The sequence below is a fragment of the Harpia harpyja genome, chromosome Z (genome assembly GCF_026419915.1).
Source record: "Harpia harpyja isolate bHarHar1 chromosome Z, bHarHar1 primary haplotype, whole genome shotgun sequence".
Classification (NCBI taxonomy): domain Eukaryota; kingdom Metazoa; phylum Chordata; class Aves; order Accipitriformes; family Accipitridae; genus Harpia; species Harpia harpyja.
Genome location: NC_068969.1, coordinates 24825628 through 24841736, shown reverse-complemented (window position 1 = coordinate 24841736; position 16109 = coordinate 24825628). Strand labels below are relative to the sequence as shown.

General features: G+C 37.9%; 1 protein-coding gene across 9 annotated transcripts in view; it reads right to left on the bottom strand.

Annotated features, from left to right (window-relative positions):
* Positions 1-16109, bottom strand: part of IFT122 (intraflagellar transport 122) — a 34388-nt gene that overhangs the window by 16749 nt on the left and 1530 nt on the right. For 5 of the 9 annotated variants that reach the window (XR_008233475.1, XR_008233476.1, XM_052776879.1 and 2 more), the window contains exons 3-16: positions 15563-15647; positions 14625-14703; positions 13746-13822; positions 13237-13303; positions 12057-12203; positions 9411-9486; positions 8662-8853; positions 7755-7893; positions 6923-7125; positions 6314-6451; positions 5378-5542; positions 4313-4510; positions 2509-2649; positions 728-781 (exon numbers count right to left, since the gene is read on the bottom strand). Coding sequence is in view for 7 of the 9 variants with exons in the window: in XM_052776879.1 (XP_052632839.1) it covers positions 728-781; positions 2509-2649; positions 4313-4510; positions 5378-5542; positions 6314-6451; positions 6923-7125; positions 7755-7893; positions 8662-8853; positions 9411-9486; positions 12057-12203; positions 13237-13303; positions 13746-13822; positions 14625-14703; positions 15563-15647 (1761 nt within the window). In the remaining 2 variants the exon portion in view is untranslated. Of the gene's footprint in view, positions 1-727; positions 782-2508; positions 2650-4312; positions 4511-5377; positions 5543-6313; positions 6452-6922; positions 7126-7754; positions 7894-8661; positions 8854-9410; positions 9487-10993; positions 11156-12056; positions 12223-13236; positions 13304-13745; positions 13823-14624; positions 14704-15562; positions 15648-16109 lie in introns of those variants that run through there. The other 4 variants (XM_052776886.1, XM_052776880.1, XM_052776882.1 and 1 more) reach the window with 4 other exon arrangements.

The following is a 16109-nucleotide window of genomic DNA, read 5'->3' as shown; positions in this document are numbered from 1 at the left end:
CTGCAGAAATGGAAGACAAGGAATGTATTCTCTCAGAGAAGGTATAAATCTGATTAGCACGAGAAAGAGGAATTCCCTTTATGCCATCTCAACACAGATCTTTAAACTAAGCATTATCATGCAGTCTTTGTAAAAGGACAAGGGTGATACCATGTCTTTTAATGTGCTCATGACAGACAGTTATTGTCCAGTGAAATTCCATCAAGAAGTGTGAAAAGAATAAGAACTAGTGATTAGAGCACAGTATGGAAGTAAGGAATCCCAAATTCTATTTCCAGTTGTCACAGACTTGTCATGAGACCTCAAGTTTTTTATTTTATTTCTCTGGGCCTGTTTCTGGCTCTGCAAAGAAAAGATAATAATAATTACCTACCTCCAGGGGGTAAGGAAAGGCTTAATTAACTCGTGTTTATGAAGTATTCTGTACTAAGCTTTGTTAGCACAGTAGTATTCTACCAATTATTAACTGAATATTTAACGTTTTTCCAGTTTTCCTGAAGACAGTTTCAGAAGTTCTCGTTGTCCCACACCCCCATTTTTTTTCCCCATGAAGTTTTAGTCATATGACTAGAATTTGAGTCACCTCTGCTAATCACGGGTTTTCACTCTAAACACATCTCCAATGGTCAGAAGCACAATCCAAACAAAAGTCCCTCCAAAATAGAAAGTACTGATTTTGGCATAGTACTAAGCATAAGAAAGTACACTATCTTTAACACTCTCTTACCTCTATACTGCTGATCAATTCTAAATACCTAAGGTCTCGTACCCTGGTAAATGCCTATTGAAAAGAAAAAAAGAATAAAAGGAATTAACTTGAAAAGCCAGAAAAATCAAAATATTGTTATGCATAAATAAAGCTGTCTTCATGCAAACAGGACAGACAGAAATATGCTGGGGTTTGTGTTTGCGTAGTCCCTAACCTGATGGGCTCCGACTACAGCTGTGGCCCCTGAGGCATTACAGTAAATAAGACAAGGGTACAATCCAAACAGCCTATCACTGAAAAGAAACAGCAAAGGCAGGGACTAGTAGGTGTACGTATGTCAGTCCCCCAAGAAATATAAAATGCCATTTAAAATATTACATAGTTTTGTTCTGGCCATTTTATAGCTTTTCCACTTTGATGTGAGGCATGATACAGACAAGGAAATTTAAGGAAACTGTTACAACGTAGAACATATAATTGATCATATTGCCAAAGCATACTGCATATGCTTATAGTTTTTATACCGTTCTGAAAATCCAGTATGGAAGCAGCTCAGGGAGAGGAAAGGAAGTAAGAAGACGGTAAGATAAAAGTACCGCAAGACAGCGTAATATCTTTTGCAAATGGAGATAAATGTGCAACTCAAAGTCTCAAGTGGCAAAGTCACGTGCGAGTTACAGCAGCTTAGCACTTATTCTTGACATGCATCAAAAAATAGAAATTTAACTCTTTAGACTGCATGTTCAAGACTTCTAACCAAACTAATGCTTAAGAGGGCATAGAATATTCTGCTTACACCAGATCGGACTAGGAACTATGAGAGCCTTTAATGTCAAGAAGCTGCTTTTGTTCAAATTAATCCGCTCTAATTCTAAGAGGGCACTACTTTAAAATTCCAAGGAGGCACTGAAAACTTTTTAAGAATATCTATTTGCATAAAGCCATCCATGAAACTGGAATTATTCTGATGCCTCCACTTAAGGGAAAAAAAGAAAAATAAAGCATTTAATTTCCTTTAAAAAAAATCTGTTATTAAAAGATGCCTATCATTACAGGCTATTCCCTGCATATTTTTAGAATGTTTTGTCTTTCATACAATATTCATGACACTGAACTCAGCTCGCCCTCTTATTTGAGAGAAGGTGGCGAAAGAAAATAGGGAAGTATTTTATGCTGGAGAAAACTCTGTTCTTCAGTATATGCCCATTTATGGGCCACTCCCAAAACCAAGGCATTTCAGATAGAAAATAACTAAAACGATGACATCCCATCACCATTGCCTTCAAAGAACATTAGTGTGTAGATAACAATATGAAACCTCGACATTTGAACTGAGGTTGTATCAAATGCTTAGGGGGAAAAAGGGTAAGTGTATAGCACTGGGGGAGGTGGGGGGGGAAGTCAGCTAAGGCATTCTTTGCTGCCACCCGGTGGTCAGCAGCACCACCGAACAACTTTCCAGTTCTATTTCCCTCAAATTCATTAATGCATTTTCCAGCAGATGAAAGAAACCATTTTCTCTGCATTTAACACTTTGATTTAGAACATGGCATTTATCTAGACAGATAAATTAGACTGCAGTTTGAAACCTCATCTCAAGATCCTGAGTATATAACAAACCAACATTTTCTTTGGTATGTGGAATAACATATATACACTAAAGACAAGCAAGATAGTAACCCAGGAACACCACTTTGTATTCCAGCCATAAAACATACATTATACACAGACACTACATAGATATAAAAAAAAACAAAACAAAACAAGTTTTCTGCTAAATAAGTAAATAACTGCTTTACCTTTTTAGCAGTTTCAAACTCCAGCCCTTCTAAGGCTTCCATGGCCAGTTCTTTCCAGTCAGTATCAGTTACTCCTAAACATGCAATTTGATAAGCTTCTTTAAACATTTTTCGTTCCAGGTATTGATACATGGGTGCAGACTGAGGATTTCCATTGAAAAACATGTATCAGAAACCATAATATTGAGACATATTAGTGAAATTCTCTACATACATTGGGAAAAAAAGTTATATTCTAATCACAACCATTACAAGGTCCACAGAGAATAAATGTACGTTTTTTGCGTAACAGATAGAACAACATTCTGGGATGATTATTACTGTATCTTTAGACAAGCTGGGTTAATTATATTCCAAACTCATCCATCTTGAAATCTTCAGTTCCTAGCATATTAGGAAGTAGTTAGGAATGTGAATTCTTCTGAGCATTGTACATGCTAAATATTATCCACAACGAGCCAATGAGCTTTTTTTTTTTTAATACTATGGAAGCCAAACAAAGGAGTGGGTAGTTTGTTCTCAAAGGCTAAAAGCATGAAAAGTGGCACAACAGCCCAGTGTGAAGCATCCCTGGAAATACTCAGACAAAACAGGAAGAGGTATCATGAGGAGGTAACCCTTCCGTGCCAACCCTGATGACAAAGCTGTTTTACCAAGACTGTGACTATTAAGCCCAAAAGGCACTGACCTCAAGGATCGGCCCTGAAAGGGAATTAAAGAGAGAAACTGTCAACTGCAGGCTGACATGGATAGACTAAGGCTCAGGATCTGCAGCTACAGCTCGAACCCTTTGAACGAACGGGGAGCACTGCAGCTAGATTGCCTTTAACTCTGGGTTTGCACCAAAGCCAGTGTGCAGACTGATTTCTATGTTATTTTTATCAATTCAGCTGAGAATTGTATACTTTTTGGTATTCCCTCCCTCTAAAACCGTAGCTTTGAAAAAGCTGCCTCTGTGATACTTCACAATAATTTTGTGGCATATTGGTGCCTACAGCATGCCAAAGCCAGACAAAAAGTGTACTTGGCTTGGTCAGTCTCATGGCTGTCAACCACACTGGACAACCCAGCACCTAATGAAGGATCTGCATAATGCCTCAGAGGAGCAGACAGCAGTCTGTACCACAGGCATCCATTAGTTAATAAAAGCACATGGCACTTTGCCTTCTTCATTGACTCTCGGTCTCAAATCCTGCCCACACTTGGGTGCATAAGTCAGAAACTTTTTTTTTTTTTTCCTTTTCCTCTTTTTGTTTCGTTTCTTGGACTGTTTTAGACTCTTCCATTGCTTCCTGTAACGCATAAACTAGGATTTTGTGGAAGGCAATCTCTAAATTTAGAGCATAAAGGCTACATATGTACTATACATTCAGACTAAAATATACAGCTTAAATATTGTCTAAACACATCTAGATGAAGCAACAATAAGACAGTATTTGATGTACTCATAAGAAAAATGAAATTACAACTTGAGAAAAGGTACATAGAGAGACTACAGTAAAAATACAGAAAGAGGTTAACACCCACACCCTATCTTCATCTTTGCTTTTAGATTATATGCATTTGCAACTAGAAAGGGAGAATTAGAAACAACAATCAACAACAGCAAAAAGGAAACTAGCTTAATTAATGCCAAATAAACAAAAAAAAATAGATCATGCAATATAACTTAAATAATGATGAAGAAACTGTGAACTGCAATCATGGTAATGAAATACGAGTAAATCTCAGAAAAGCTTCTTCACTTCTTAAACATTGATGTTTATGAAATGTAAAGCAACACTTAATGAGATTAAAGGATTACCTGCGGAACTTCAACAGCTGACATAGAAAAAACATGAAGACAGAAGATCTTGGAGCCGTTGTAACCCACAACAAAGCCTTGAAGTTTTTGCTGATGAACAGGGAAGTTACTAGCTTTGATATTGAGGTAACCCCCTCCAGAAAAACAAAGCATATCCTCACACTGTGTATTCCAAGCCACACTATTAGCATTGGGTTCCTAATGAGCAAAATAACTGAGGATTACAACAGATGCAATCACATCTTCTTTCCTAAGAAATAGGCATCCTTCAGCTAGAACTTTTGACCTGTTATAGCGTGGCTGTCTACACACACACACTTATTTACGTTTGTAATATTCTAAAGCCTAGTATATTTCTGAACAGATTTACACAGACATATTTTACATTTTAATAAACAGCTGTGATTGTCTTTCCATTGTTTTATGTTTACTAATGCTCTATACTATCAAACTGTAGAACGTAATATAAAATTCCGCAATAATACACTGTTAGCTAGCACATTTAATTGGTCATTTTTCTGCCCATTACAAAAAGAAAGTTACAGACCCTATCTTTGTAGTACTTCATACTTTCTATCCAGTGTTCTCTGAAAATGTTTCATCAACATTAATGAGTGAACCCTTAGAGTGACTGCTAAAATGCCAATGAAGAAAGAATTATCATTATTCATTTTATAGTCTGGGAATACATGACAAACAAATAAGTTTAGGCTTTAATTCTGTTCATACTAATGATAAAGCCAAAATGCTCATTAACTGTAATGCTTCAAAGGGAAGCAGGACAGAGCTCTAAATTGTCACATCTTTAAGTGCTCTTTATTCAGCTGTTGCTCACATGTATCTCCTGTCTTCTAATTCCTTGTCTAACATCTCTAAAAAGGTAGTTTCGATAGAGAAATAGATCACAGTTAGATCCTACAAAATGTGATTAATGGCTTAAATGACAGTTATATGAATTTCTGCACAGCAACACTTTTGCTATGTCTGTGCTCCGAATCACTTCCACCCCCCTGCCGCCCCCCCCGCCTTTTTTTTCTTTAAAAAAAAAAAAACTTTGAATTTTACCTGAAACAACAACTCTTTGGTATGAATATCATATACTAGGCAGGTATCATTTTCATCAACCACTGCCAGCTTGTTTCGGGATGCACTCATATCCAGACAGCGCACAGCTGTGGATTGCTTCAACAGGACGATTGCGAAGACATTATCAACAAATATCTTCAGAATCTAGACACATTTGAAACCAAAGTCAGTCCATGCATTTTTGTTCCTAAACCTAGTAATAGCACAGCAGTACAAACTTAAACGCTGATTAAAGCATGCAATTGCAATTTTTTTCAGAGATAAACTGTGCATTAAAATGAAGAAAATGCTTTCAGTTTGCAGTAGGTTGAAAAGACTTGTTTCCACAACATACTCTAGGTTGCAAGCCTATACAAATAAATCACATGCTATACATCCTGGATTTGTTAATGCTCCACTAGTTAAACAATTACATTAATATAATATTATGGGAGTATATAGCATAGATACAGAAGACACAAAGGATCTCAACTTCCTCTCTATTCCTGTTCTCTGTATCAATACCTCTGGGGTCCAGTTTGAAATTTTCAGCTGCTAACTGGCTTGTGAAATAGACAGCAGTTTTACCTCTAGAACATCCACACCTTCACAAGTGGTCATCAGGAGAAGTATACACACAGACACCTCCCCAACTCCCACTAAAGACAAACGCTCTCTCAGTTCACCAAGAACTCAATTTTTTGTCAGTTGTTCCTAACAACTTACAGATTTTAGACAAAGTTAAACATGTTTGTATTAATTTTATAGCCAGAGAACGTGAAAAATAGAAGTAATTAGTTTTTAATCACAAGATGAGACTCTGTCAAATAGAATTCTAGGTTGTAAAAGAGCGTGCTGCTCCTAAGGTCTCCCCCCAAGAGTATAGAACAGGTTTTATTTACAGTGAAAAGACACATACCAGACATTATGTGTTACCTGACCATTCTTTAGACCAACTAAGAGGCCTTCTCTTCCTGGAGGTCCTCCAATTACTTTAATATAACGAATAAGAGATTCCATTAGCCATTCTCGTTCTTTAATGCCACTAAATGAGAGGCACTGCAATCTTTTCTCCTAAAGACACAATAATATACAAAATACTGCATGGATGTAAAGATAAAACCCTGTGTCTTTCATGTGCTATCTTTATACCTATACTAGCATGTGTGCCTACTTTTACATATAAAAATCATGAAGTCAAATTGTCAATTTAACAGGGTGAATTCTTTAAGGTTTTCCAATGCTCTGAACAAGCAAACAAGAACACCCCCACCCCCACCCTTTTTCTAGTAGTGTTCCCCTGGATCATGTGCTAATTTATCAAATTCACTACAGAGACTCTTTTACTGAAACAGCCAGCTGTGGCATGCCACAGCTATTGCTTAGAAGTATGTCAGTGCTGCACATTACAACAACACTACACATTGGTACCTTGGGGAAAAACTGTAATAGATACGCAGTACAATCTTTTCCTACCAGATGTTTGGACAGCTATCTTAAAGTCTGAATGCACCCCAAGACTACTCGAGATTTTAAGGCACATACCTGACATAAAATAATGTGATCTGAACATACAACCAGCAAGTTGCATTCAAATTTTTTTACTATCTTTTCTTTCACCCGATAATACATATCTGAAGAATCATCCGAGTATAACTCGTAAATCAAGATTTTCTCTGGCATCTGGATTGCTAATCTGTTTTTGTAGATTGCAATTTTCTTTACAAGCTCTCTGCCTTTTATTCTAACTAGAGAGAAAAAAAAACACAAAAGCAATACAGTATAGGCTGACACAAAAATAATGGATACAGAAATCAGAAAACTTACTAACACATTAAAATGGAATCTTTCTAAAGCACCTCTAAAATTAAAAGCAGATTCCTGCTCGGATATGTTTGTTGTTCTGCATCTATGTAATCTACTATCCCTGTCACAATTTATCACCCTCTATTATTTTTCAACACCACATTCTGGAGCAAGACTTTGATTCCTTGCCATAAAAAGCCAGTGGATACGAAGAAACAAAATCAACACAAACCCTTGAGGCTGCAAGTAAGAAAAAAAAAGCAGCTAAATATCACATACACTATTTTTATCTCATTTGCAAAGATTAAAACCTTATCTTAAAAGCCTCTGCCCCGCCCAATGTCCTTCCAAATCCCCACATCTTTCACTAAGCTTGTCAGCACTGATCCTCCAGAATCCAAGTTTGCACTCTTATCCTGCAAACAGTATCCCTCAGTTTTACTGTCAAGTGACAACAATCTGTCTGGTACATGCAGCATCTATTCCAAGTGTTCTGATGGATATTAATTAAAAAAACAAAACAAAACAGAATGAGAGTGAAGCTTTGGCCTGACTGCAAGTGTGAAATTACCTTTTTGTTCAGTGATGAGGTGTTGGACAATAACATCAGTCATGCTGTCTCTGTAAGCATAGCGATCTTTATAAAGGCCATGAACAGTGCTGAAAATCAACTGATAAAAGGATATTGTTCCATCTTGGCATCCTACTGCCTGAACACAAGAAGAAAATTATTTTAGTTAATTGGTACGTGTAGGTGAGAATTGGCAAAATGTGTAGTATTTATATGAACATTATGTTCCTTTTCCTGCATAATGTATAGACGGATACCAATTACGGCCTACTTGTACTTAAAACAATGGTAAAAGTGCAATGCAAAATGAGGACTAATCTCATCATAGACCATGGAGACTACCATGTTGGGTGGGTGGGGTCTGGTTTTGTCATTGGTTTTGTGTTTTGGTGTTTGGGTTTTTTTATGGGGGGGAGGGGGAGCTTTTTTTTTTTTGCTTGTTTTTAAATTCACTCTGTATCTCTTCACAATCTTGTACAATGACAGAGTGCAGCATTTATGGCTAACAGTTGCCTTGTAGGCATTTTCCACAAGGTGTAATTCTAGAAACTCAGAAAGATCTGAGCATTTTCTTCCCATCGTGGAATTAGATTTGGTCAACCTGAAAGTTATTAGCTGCCATTTTTAATTCTTTTCCTTTCTCTTTTTTAATCAAAATGCACCTAATGCCTTACCATCTGAAAACAGGTGTTATGCTCATTTACAGCTTTCTTACAGCCCAAGTTTTACTTCTGCAGGATATTTTTAATTTCAATGATAGTTCTAGGACCTCACTAGACACTGCTTAGGTTCTGCTGCCTCAGTAAGAACGTCTAGACTAAGCAACTGAGTTTGAAATTTATGGTCTTGCCTTATATGAGAAATTGTCTGTGAAAATGTCAGAGGACAGAGGAGTGTTCTTACTCACCACATAGTTGGAGTCTGGTTTAACTTTGCATGTCCAAACCCAACTGCTTTGTTCTCCTATGGTACCAAGACGCACGCCATCCTTTGTGAAGAGGGAAACTTGTTTATCTGAACCTCCCAGTAAAATATACTCTCCTTTAGTAAAATAGCTAACACAGCAAGGATCAAAATTGAGCATTCTGTCCTTCCCAATCTACAAGGGAAAATTAAAAAAAAAAAAAAAAAAAATCAAAAGCATTAATGAAAGGCTCATTCCTTATTTCCTGAGGCAACAAGTGCCATCATTGATACCATTCTTCTCATCTCTCCGGCCACGCACAACTTTTCAATACCCCAGACCCACTGGCTATATTGAGATTCCCAAAGGCAGTTCTAAAATACATCGAAAAATCCCTCCGCTACCAAACCAGTCTACTCAGAATGCAAGCAACTCGCAAAACTCCCTTTAACCAGTTGGAAAAAATACAAAGATGTCCTCTACAGACCAGTAAACCATATCACAAAAGCCAGCAAAGTTGTAAGGGCTTTAATACAAGAACTGTAAGATAGCAGCTGAGTTGCCATGGGAGAAACAAGAGCTGAGGGAAAAGATGGTTTAAAAAAAAAAAAAAGCAGACTCATAAAAGGTTGGGAAAACAGAAAACATTTAATGTAGTTAATAAAGCACTAGTATACAAACACTTTGAATATAGGACACAAAACAGAATCAGAAATACCCTGCCACTCTTGAGTGCGTTTTCTAGAACATACCTGTTTGCCACTAAGCTGGTAAAAGGAAAGTTTCTGACCCCAGTCTGCCACAGCTAAAATATCATTGTGTTCATCTCTAACAAAAAAGAAGAAAAATTATGTAGTAACTCTTGTCGTGGTTTAACCCCAGCCAGCAACTAAGCACCATGCAGCTGCTCACTCACTTCCCCCCCCCCCAGTGGGATGGGGGAGAAAATCGGGAAAAAAGAAGCAAAACCCGCAGGTTGAGATAAGAACGGTTTAATAGAACAGAAAAGGAGAAACTAATAATGATAATGATAACACAATAAAATGACAACAGCAATAATGAAAGGATTGGAATGTACAAATGATGCGCAGTGCAATTGCTCACCACCCACCGACCGACGCCCAGCTAGTCCCCGAGCGGTGATTCCCTGCCCCCACTTCCCAGTTCCTATACTAAATGGGATGTCCCATGGTATGGAATACCCCGTTGGCCAGTTTGGGTCAGGTGCCCTGGCTGTGTCCTGTGCCAACTTCTTGTGCCCCTCCAGCTTTCTCGCTGGCTGGGCATGAGAAGCTGAAAAATCCTTGACTTTAGTCTAAACACTACTTAGCAACTACTGAAAACATCAGTGTTATCAACATTCTTCGCATACTGAACTCAAAACATAGCACCATACCAGCTACTAGGAAGACAGTTAACTCTATCCCAGCTGAAACTAGGACACTCTACAGCAATTTATTAATAAATTTCTTAGAGCAATAGAACAAAATAATAGGATAGCAGAATTTACTTCATATTGCTTTTTACAAAAGCACAAACTGAAAGGACAGCAGATACATCTTGCCATTTAAAACTGAGGAAGACAGCTTGGAGACACAAAAGAAAAATCAGTCTCCTTTACAGGAGTAACTGCAAAACTTGATGTATCACTTCACATACAGCTATATAAGCAGTGGGTACAGTGAAGCTAATGGTCCCTTAAACAGATGAAGCACCTGGGCTCTGATTCTGATCTTAGCTACAGTAGTACAAAGCCACCATAACATCAAACTCAATACAGCTGAGCGAGAGCAAACTACAGTTATCAGTGTAAGGCAGGGGAAAAAAAAAAAATAAAATTGTTCATGTGAGACCAGCAGCAGACAGAGGAAAGGCTTCAGGTCTCAAATTTGTTAACTTTGGTACTCTGACATGATCTGTTCAGCTTGGAGCAAAACTGAGAGTCACCTTCTCCACAGCTTCTTGCCTAGGAAGAAGGGAGATGGCAATCTGAACATTCTGTTGCAAATAATGCCTCTAGCCATAAACTGAATAAAAAGGAAACAGACAAAAAACACTAATGAAAAGCTAACTGTTTAGCAAGCACCCTCCCTTTGCTCAACACATGATGCATGCACCTGTGGGGAAAAGGTATCACATACTAAAGAACTATCTCATAATGAACACATAACTAGCAGAATAAATTAAGACCATACAGGTAACTATTAATCTAGAATTTCCTAACTTCTGAATATCTGATTTTGTACCCTGCATAATACTCTCTGCCCTTGGTCTTATTTGTAAATTACTGTTGTAGATAGCATAGATACGTATGTTCCTTTGAAGTTTCACTCACAAGTTGAAATCCATAGAGGTCTCTTCTTCCTCATGGTCTTCTCCCTCTGTCTGACTATACTGCCTACTGCCAGGCCTGGATTTCAGCACTGGTATCTCCTCTAAATAGCTGTGAACTGACTCCTCTTGTTCATCTGCTCTACTCCAAAAATTCTCCCACCTACTGCAATAGTAATTGTTTATTCACATATTTGGCACAATATTCCCTCTGAATTGGGAGTGAAAAAACAGCTCCCCTTTCTTACCCCCCAATCCAAACAGAATCTGCCCCCCCCCCAAAAAAAAACCCCAACACCAAACCAAAAACAATATAAAAGAAAAAAGGAGTGTTTCTTGAGATCTGGTGAGGCTGCACCTCAAATACTGTGTTCAGTTTTGGGACCCTCACTACAAGAAACACTGAGGTGCTGGAGTGTGTCCAAAGGAGGGCAATGAAGCTGGTGAAGGGCCTGAAGCACAAGTCTTACAAGGAGCGGCTGAGGATAACTGGGGTTGTTTAGTCTGGAGAAGAGGAGGCTGAGGGGAGACCTTATCGCTCTCTACAACTACCTGAAAGGTGGTTATAGTGAGTGGATGTCAGTCTCTTCTCCCAAATAACAAGTGACAGGACAAGAGGAAACGGCTTCAAGTTGTACCAGGGGAGGTTTAGATTGGATATTAGGAAAAATTTCTTCACTGAAAGGGTTATCAATCACTGGAACAGGCTGCCCAGGGAAGTGGTTGAGTCACCATCCCTGAAGGTATTTCAAAGACATGTAGATGTGGTGCTTAGGGACATGGTTTAGTGGGACTTGGTAGTGCTAGGTTAACGTTTGGACTTGATGATCTTAAAGGTCTTTTCCAACCCAAATGATTCTATGATTTAAGTGGAACATGTTCCCAGTTTCTCCATTCAATTAAAGACTGGCAGCAAAGCCAAAGTCCCAATACATAATCACTTAAAAAAAAAGGTAACGTACATGGCATTAATCTGTTTCAGCAGGGATAAAAGTCAAGCCCTTCTGCAATCAATAAGCCAAGGATTATCTATTTGGCATGAAAAAAGGAAGGATGAAATTATTTACCTGGATGGATTCCAACAAATTGACCATATTGGAGATGAAGCACCCCCTGTACGCTCTATTTTAACTTTCTCTTCACCATTTTTATTCCTTATGCTGACAATGCCGTTGAACATCCCCAAAGCAAGATACTGGCCATCATTTGTCCAGCTGGTAAAACACACACATACTGAAGAACAAACTACTAAAAACAAGCAGCAGGAAGGTAGGATGGTACAGCATACTCAAATAGGGATGATAGATTGACATATACTTCTAAGAGGGAGTTCTGGGAGGTAGCCAGTAATCCTACAGTTTGTTTATGCATCTAAATCCACATTTATGGCAACAGCATGCACTACAGCAAGAACATTTTATAATATACACAGAAATAAAAAAATGTAGAAATAAAAAAAAAAAATTAAAGCTATCATCTGCTTGCAATACTTCTAACATGTGCTAAGTAACAGATACATTTTTGGGGATGACAGTGTTGGCAGTAGACCAGACTGTTTTAAAAGCCACATTTAGAACTCTGATCAGATAAAACTGCATGGTGTGGGACAGGAGACCTTGTTTCTATTCTCGCCTCTACTGTAGTTAGATGGGTGACTTTACACAAATTAATGTACCCTTGCCTCAGGTTCCCCATAATGGTCATATCTCCTCCTACTGAAAATACCAACAACAGAGGAGATGAACAGCTCTACAAACGAAAAGTATAATTATTTTTCCTCATTTTATTGTTATTGCACAAGATGGCTAAACAGAGGGAGAGAGAAGTTAAGACACTTGCTCAAGATTGGAACACCTCTCTGATACTTTCAGAAGAATTCAGTTATAAACAGTACCAAATAAAAACCAAAACACTTTGCTACTAAAAAGGGGGGGTGGGGGGTGGTGTGCGTCTCACCGAGAAGACTGCACAAGAACGAACAAATCATCTTTGATAAATATTAGTGATATTCCTACTGGAGCATTATAAACAGTACTCAGGTATTTTAATGATGAGAATGGTGAGGCAGCACCAAGGACACAATGCTACTGAACAGCAAGGTAGGAGAGCCTATCTCATACTACTACATACTGTCTCTGCATACATTGAACTACTTCACTTGCACTTTTTTTCTTTAAGCTTGCATATTATTTTGAATGGTTTGTATTAAAACTAACTTAAGTGACATAGGTAATCCTGAAAACTTACCTACAGCAAGTAATCTTACTGCTAGTTTTATGTTTAGAGACTGACTTCTGTTCAGGAGACCATAAGCCTTGATTAAAGCAAACAAAAAGCCAAAGTAAATAACAAGTAAGCATTTACCAGTGTTCAGATTCAAAACTAATATTGTCAGAAAACTCAGCTGGGATTTCAGAGGGATCAAGGTCTCATCCATTGCTAGAAGGACATTTAAATACATATTATTTATCAGTAAATGGGAAAAAAAAAAAAATCTATCTAAATAACACAGAGGATGTCTCTGCAAAAAATCATGGTAACAAAGTAGTACATTTTACTCTGTGGCACCTCACTACATAGCCCTTTCCAATTGAGTTTAAGTGATTTAAATACGTATCTAATGTTACTTAACTTTAGGTAGCTTTATAACTCATCTCTTCTGGATATAAACAGCTGAACCTATCTGTAGTTAGCTTAGCTATACAACTTAACAGAATTTACTGGCTTAATGGAGAAGTTAGAGGAAGAAGACATACCAAAATCACTGGAAGAGCAGGATGCCAACTGATGAGTAAGAGGATTGTATGAAACGCACTGTATAGAGTCATTATGCCTAGAATGAAGTTACAATCATATTTCAATAAATCATTCTTAAATGCCCCCTTTTCTGACTTTCAGCAAGATAAGCTGAAAGGTTTACCAGATGCCAGAAATAATTCAATCAGTTTACTTTACATCAAATTAATCTGCAATTACTGTAAACTACATCAGTAATAAACCTTTAAAAAATTGTCTCCAAGTGGCAGGATTCACTGTATTTCATCCAAATTAGCTAAAAATGTACGTTGATGGTGGTTTGTGAAATATAATTAAAGGTTATAGCCGAATTCTAAAACAAGTATGCTTGTGTATGCTCCTAGTAGTACACTAGCGTGTGTATACTAACTAGCAATAAATGTACACACACATTCAGAAACAGAATTTGAAGATGTCACTTAAGAGGGATGACATAAAAAGAAAGCCAGAAGAAAGATGGAAATATACCGAAAGTACCAAAGCTTATCTTTAATTTGGTCTTTGAACAAGAATTATATTAATTTTGTTTATTATACAAGATCAGAGTCATATTCAATTTAGTTTTATTTTGGTCCATACAGTTTCTCCAGTTCCCTGCCAGCCCTCTAAATTCAGAGACTTATCTAGACTTCCCACCCTATTTTATGCCTTTAATTGCTTTCCTGCCTCATTCAGATACTTTGACTGTTCTCTTCCTCTTCCCCCTCCTCTTACCCCCTGGTATTTTCTCTGACCTTAGTCAACCTTCTTCCAAATCTAACAGCATGTACTCGTTGACAGCAGAAGTGCATAATCAAAGTCCGCTTTTGAGAGACACAGAATTGAAAAGCATCACTTACGTGTATTTCAGAATTCCTTCTAACTTTGAAGTCCAAATTATCACACTTTTATCAGCAGAGCCAGATGCGAAACGTTTGCCTAGGAATTAGATATAAATTAAATCCCACACATACAAGAATCACTTTCATTCCAAATAATCAAAGAGAGAGCAAGAAGTTCTTGAACTTGACAAACCTCAAGTAATAAAGGGCCTAACACTGCAAGTGTCTTCACATGACTGCATTTTTCCAACTACGTGAAACTCCGATGACTTTATTTTCTTATTCCCATAGAGCGCACCTCATTAAAGCCCAGCAACACAAGCAAGTAGACAGTCTTTCCAACACTGTCAGTAACAGGTTGGAGATTTATGTTAACAGTGCCAAGGCAAAAATGGTACATTTTCACAGGTATCACCTGTAACTTAACACAGTAGTATTTGAGAGGAAGTCCTCTGAGCCCACAGACAGTAAGTCCCCACAGAATGAGAATCTGAGGCAATGAAAGAATTGGAAGCAGAGTAAGGTCTCTAGTGAGCATGGTAATGCGTGAAGGATCAGAAGATCGGGAAGCTTCAGGACAGAGGAACTCTGGGAATAAAAATCAGAGGCAGGTGGTGTACTAGAAAGAGGGATCTCTGGGGTAAGCCTTCTCCTCACATTACCCCACAAATATAAACTTAACTGTCACTGAAGTAAAAGGGGAGAGGAAGCAGGGACTACAGTTCTTGCATTAACAGGTAGCCTTACATGTAAAAATACAGTACTTCTGCATGTAGCATTAGTACAGCAGTTCAAATTCTCCATTAAAAAACAAAAAAACCACCAGCACTCACACACGTGTTCAGGATACTGTTACTGAAACAACCCCGATTTCTCTATTTATCAATTGGCAATAAGAAATGGAAGATATGCACTTTACAAACCAGACTAACAAAGCCCCCCAAAGTGATATTTACCATCTTTAGCATAAGCCACACAGTATACAGTGTCCTTATGTCCTTTCAAAGGCTGAATTAAGGTTCCATCAGAAGTATCATATACCTATTTAAATGGGGGGAGGGGGTGGGTGGGAACAAAAACACAAACATACAAACAAAAAACATACATAAAAAAATCTTCCAGTGAGGACTAGGATGTAAAATTACTGAAGGCCAACAAGTTTCTTTCGTGTTTGCTTTCTTGCATAACATACAGTCCATGCAAGACACAACGTTTTAAAGTGTAGAAGCAGCTTTCCTTAACGTGATACTTCTCAGAATGCAAGAAGACTCGGTATTAGAAAATTACATGCACAAAAGAAATTTCCAAACACCTGATTTGGCCAGCTTGGTTTACTTCTTTCCCCACATAAGATGTCTAAACATAATAAATTACTGGAAAAGACCATCACTAAATATACCCTTATGCAAGCACTGAAAGTAATAAAGCCTGCTGTCCTGCAGTTCTGAACTACATCTCTATAATCATGCCATCCATCCATCCCTGCAGTTTCTACACTGGCCC